At 43.8% G+C, this 5,484-nt stretch overlaps 1 protein-coding gene across 1 annotated transcript in view; it reads left to right on the forward strand.

Annotated features, from left to right (window-relative positions):
- The window catches only part of LOC118379735 (secreted frizzled-related protein 5-like), a gene marked incomplete at its 3' end in the record, with an annotated part of 38,615 nt that extends 33,649 nt beyond the window's left edge, over window positions 1–4,966 (forward strand). Inside the window, exon 2 of the mRNA XM_052508645.1 lies at window positions 4,883–4,966. Coding sequence (XP_052364605.1) covers window positions 4,883–4,966 — 84 coding nt within the window. The remainder of the gene's footprint in view (window positions 1–4,882) is intronic.
- Between the last annotated feature and the right edge of the window lie 518 nt (window positions 4,967–5,484).

Genomic DNA, 5,484 nt, shown 5'->3' on the forward strand with positions numbered 1-5,484 from the left:
ACACACACATACACAAACAGACACACCATGCTTCATTACCAAAATATACAACTTCTCAAATTAAAACATTTTCTCCAGAGTAATTGCAGTGCAAACATTAATCAAGATCATGCACTATATATTCCCTCTACAGCAAATAACTTCTGACAGTCTGCTTCTAAACAAATGCTACAGACTTGACCAGGGACTCAAACAGCACAGTGTTACAATCTAGACCAGGGACTCAAACAGGCTGTTCGGTATACTGAATGAACCAATTGATTCTCTACTCTACTACCCTATTCTGCTCTATACTCTACTCTACTCCACTACTCTATTCTGCTCTATACTCTACTCTACTCCACTACTCTATTCTGCTCTATACTCTACTCTACTACCCTATTCTGCTCTATACTCTACTTTACCCTACTACTTTATTCTGCTCTATACTCTACTCTACTACCCTATTCTGCTCTATACTCTACTCCACTACTCTATTCTGCTCTATACTCTACTCCACTACTCTATTCTGCTCTATACTCTACTCTACTACCCTATTCTGCTCTATACTCTACTCTATTCTACCACCATACCCCCGCTCTATACTCTACTATCCTGTTCTGCTCTCTACTCTACTATATTACCCTTCACTGCTCTCTACTCTATGCTATACTCTGCTCCACTCTACTCTACTCTACTCTGCAATCCTATACTCTACTCTGCGATCCTATACTCTACTCTACTCTACTCTACTACCCTAGCTTGATCTATACTGTACTCTACTCTGCTGCCCTGCTCTAGTCTATACTCTACTGTACTCTACTACCCCATTCTGCTCTCCTATACTCTACTCTGCTGTATATTATACTCTCTGCTACCCTACTCTACTCTCTACTCTGCGCTATACTCCACTCTGCTCTATATTATACTCTACTCAACGACCCTACTCTGCTCTATATTATACTCTACTCTACTACCCTACTCTGCTCTCTACTCTGCGCTATACTCTACGACCCTACTCTGCTCTATATTATACTCTACTCTACTACCCTACTCTGCTCTCTACTCTGCGCTATACTCAACGACCCTACTCTGCTCTATATTATACTCTACTCTACTACCCTACTCTGCTCTCTACTCTGCGCTATACTCTACGACCCTACTCTGCTCTATATTATACTCTACTCAACGACCCTACTCTGCTCTATATTATACTCTACTCTACTACCCTAATCTGCTCTCTACTCTGTGATATACTCTACTACCCTAGTTTGCTCAATATTGTTCTCTTCTCAACTCTACTATCCTACTCTGATGTATACACTACTCTACTCCACTCTACTTTCCCATTCTGCTCTATACTCTACTCTCCCATTCTGCTCTATACTCTACTCTCCCATTCTGCTCTAATCTACTCCACTCTGCTCTACTCCACTCTACTCTACTCTGCTCTGTACTCTGCTCTACTCTACTCTAGTCTGCTCTACTCTATACTCTACTCTGCTCTGCTCTGCTCTATACTCTACTCTATGCTCTACTCTACTATCTACTCTATGCTCTGCTCTGCTGCTCTGCATGGCTCTACTCTACTCTGCTCTGCTCTTTTCTACTCTGCCCTGTTCTACTCTGCTTGCTCTACTCTACTCTGCCCTACACTCTGCTCTACTCTACTCTGTTCAAAACTCTACTCTACTCTGCTCTCCACTCTGCGCTATACTCTGCTCTACTCTAATCTACTCCACTCTGCTCTATACTCTCCTCTACTCTATACTCTACTCTACTATCTACTCTATGCTCTGCTCTGCACTGCTCTACTCTACTCTGCTCTTTTCTACTCTGCCCTGTTCTACTCTGCTTGCTCTACTCTACTCTGCCCTACACTCTACTCTACTCTGCCCTATACTCTGCTCTACTTTACTCTAGTCTGTTCTATACTCTACTCTACTCAACTCTGCTCTATACTCTACTCTGCTCTACCCTGCACTGTTCTACTGTGCTTTGCTCTACTCTATTACCCTTAACTGCCCTCCACTCTGTGCTATACTCTGCTCTATTCTACTCTACTACCCTAGCTTGCTCTATACTGTTCTCTACTCTACTACCCAAATCTGCTCTATACTCTACTCTACTCTACTAGTGTCTATACTCAACTTTACTACCCTACTCTGCTCTCTACTCTACTATGCTCTACTCTACTCTAGTCTATTCTGCTCTACTCTACTCTTATCCAGTCTGCTCTATATTCTACTCTATTCTACTCGACTCTACTCTACTCTACTACCCTGGCTTACTCTATACTGTACTCTACTATACATTTACATTTACATTTACATTTAAGCCATTTAGCAGACGCTCCCTACTCTGCTCTACAGTCTACTCTACTATCCTGTTCTGCTCTCTACTCTACTCTATTACCCTACTCTGCTTTCCACTCTGCACCTATACTCTGCTCTACTCTAATCTACTCCACTCTGCTCTACTCCACTCTACCCTACTCTACTCTGCTCTGTACTCTGCTCTACTCTACTATAATCTGCTCTACTCTACACTCTACTCTGCTCTGCTCTGCTCTATACTCTACTCAACTCTATGCTCTACTCTACTATCTACTCTATGCTCTGCTCTGCTCTGCATGGCTCTACTCTACTCTGCTCTGCTCTTTTCTACTCTGCCCTGTTCTACTCTGCTTGCTCTACTCTACTCTGCCCTACACTCTGCTCTACTCTACTCTGCCCTATACTCTGCTCTACTCTAGTCTGTTCAAAACTCTATTCTACTCTGCTCTGCACTCTGCTTTACTCTGCTCTATACTCTACTCTGCTCTGCTCTACTCTGCACTGTTCTACTCTACTTTGCTCTACTCTACTCTATTACCCTTAACTGATCCCCACTCTGTGCTATACTCTGCTCTACTCTGCTCTACTCTACTCTACTATCTTGCTCTATACTCCACTCTACTCTACGACCCCATTCTGCTCTATATTCTGCTCGTGTCTATACTCAATTCTACTACCCTACTCTACTCTACTCTACTCTACTTTACTCTACTCTACTCTACTCTACTCTACTCTACTGCTGTCCACTCTGCTCTACTCTACTTTCCTTTACTCTTCTCTGCTCACGTCACCCCGCTCCTCCGCTCTCTCCACTGGCCTCCAGTTGAAGCTCGCATCCGCTACAAGACCATGGTGCTTGCCTACGGAGCTGTGAGGGGAACGGCACCTCAGTACCTCCAGGCTCTGATCAGGCCCTACACCCAAACAAGGGCACTGCATTCATCCACCTCTGGCCTGCTCGCCTCCCTACCACTGAGGAAGTACAGTTCCCGCTCAGCCCAGTCAAAACTGTTCGCTGCTCTGGCCCCCAATGGTGGAACAAACTCCCTCACGACGCCAGGACAGCGGAGTCAATCACCACCTTCCGGAGACACCTGAAACCCCACCTCTTTAAGGAATACCTAGGATAGGATAAAGTAATCCTTCTCCCCCCCCCCCCCCCCTTAAAAGATTTAGATGCACTATTGTAAAGTGGCTGTTCCACTGGATGTCATAAGGTGAATGCACCAATTTGTAAGTCGCTCTGGATAAGAGCGTCTGCTAAATAACTTAAATGTAATGTAAATGTAAAATCTACACTATACTCTGCTCTGCTCTACTCTATACACTGCTCTACTCTGCTCTACTCTGCTCGAAACTTTACTCTACTCTGCTGTACTCGACTCTACTCTGCTTCTACTCTGCTCTATACTCTACTCTGTTCTAATCTGTACTTCTCAACTCTACTCAGCTCTACTCAGCTCTATACTCGGCAAAATACTCTACTCTGTCCTCTGCTCTACTCTACTCTGCTCTATACTCTACTCTACTTTATACTCCGCTGTACTCTTTCTATACTCTGCTCTACTCTACTCTGCTCTGCTCTATACTGTACGTTACCCTACTCTGTTCTGATCTACTTCGTACTCCGCTCTACTCCGCATAATACTCTTCTCTACGCTGCTCTATATTCTGCTCTACACTACTCTTCTTGACTCTTCTCTGCTATATAATCTACTCCACTCTGCTCTTTTATTTACAATATACTCTTATCTGCTCTACGCTATACTCTGCTCTATTCTACTCTGCTCTGCTCTGCTCTATACTCAGCTCTACTCTGCTCTATACTCTGCTCTGCTCTACTTGACTCTACTCTGCTCTATACTATGCTGTACTCTTTTCTATACTCTGCTCTACTCTATACTGTACTTTACTCTACTCTGTTCCGCTCTAAACTCTGCTATTCTCTATACTCCTACTCTGTTCTATATTCTGCTCTAGTCTGTTCTATGCTCTACTCTACTTTTCTCTGCTATATACTCGACTATACTCTGCTATATTCTTCATTCTAATCTGCTGTATACTCTGCTCTACTCTGTTCTATGCTCTACTCCGCCCGATACACAACAATTACCCAATACTCCACCATACTATGCTCTACACTCTACTATACTCTGCACTGTACTCTACTACACTCTGTTCTATGCTATACCCCACTCGATACACTACAATGCTATGCCCTATACTCTACTATACTCTGCTCTATACTCTACTATACTCTGCTCTATACTCTACTCTGCTCTATACACTACTCTACTCTAGTCTACTCCCTTCTTGCTGCTGATTATATGAACCATCTAATTTACCTCTACTGTACCTGTTGTCTAACCTAGCTACAATTATGACATGTATTGTAGGCTCCTAAACCCAACACCTACCGTCATTGTCAAGAGCTTCGGATCTTTTGGTGTAACAGCTGAGGTGTTGGGTTGACGGTCCGAAGGTCCAAGGCTCAAACCCCAGGTGGGACTGCACTCTGACTTTGCTACAATATCAATAATTCTCCTCTCTCTCTCTTTTCTCCCCAGCATCTAAAGTCTGTCCTCCATGTGATAACCAACTGAAAGCTGACAACATCATGGAGCATTACTGTGCCAGTGACTTTGGTAAGAGCTATACACACACACACACACACACACACACACACACACACACACACACACACACACACACACACACACACACACACACACACACACACACACACACACACACACACACACACACACTCAAACATGTGACAGAGCTAGTCAGTTTCTAGGAGCAGCCTTGTGATGTGTGTAGTTAAATGAGACCATGGATCTAGTTTGACTCCATACAGTAGATTGTCTTCTCAAACACTAACACACACGCGCACACACACTAACGCACACACTAACAGACACACACACACACAAATCTCACTCCAGAGACGATGACAGTAATGAGAAACACAATGTTGAGGGCTCACAGCCACAATACAACAGTACTCCTCACACACACACACACATTTTCCATTACACACTCTATCACACACACACACAAACTCTCACACGCATGCATGCAAGCATGCACAGAGACACAAACACACACAGATATGCAGACTCCCTCACGCATAGACAAGCAGAAATTGTTAAGGACTACATCAGCT

This window comes from Oncorhynchus keta, unplaced genomic scaffold, assembly GCF_023373465.1.
Source record: "Oncorhynchus keta strain PuntledgeMale-10-30-2019 unplaced genomic scaffold, Oket_V2 Un_contig_3788_pilon_pilon, whole genome shotgun sequence".
In the NCBI taxonomy this organism is placed as follows: domain Eukaryota; kingdom Metazoa; phylum Chordata; class Actinopteri; order Salmoniformes; family Salmonidae; genus Oncorhynchus; species Oncorhynchus keta.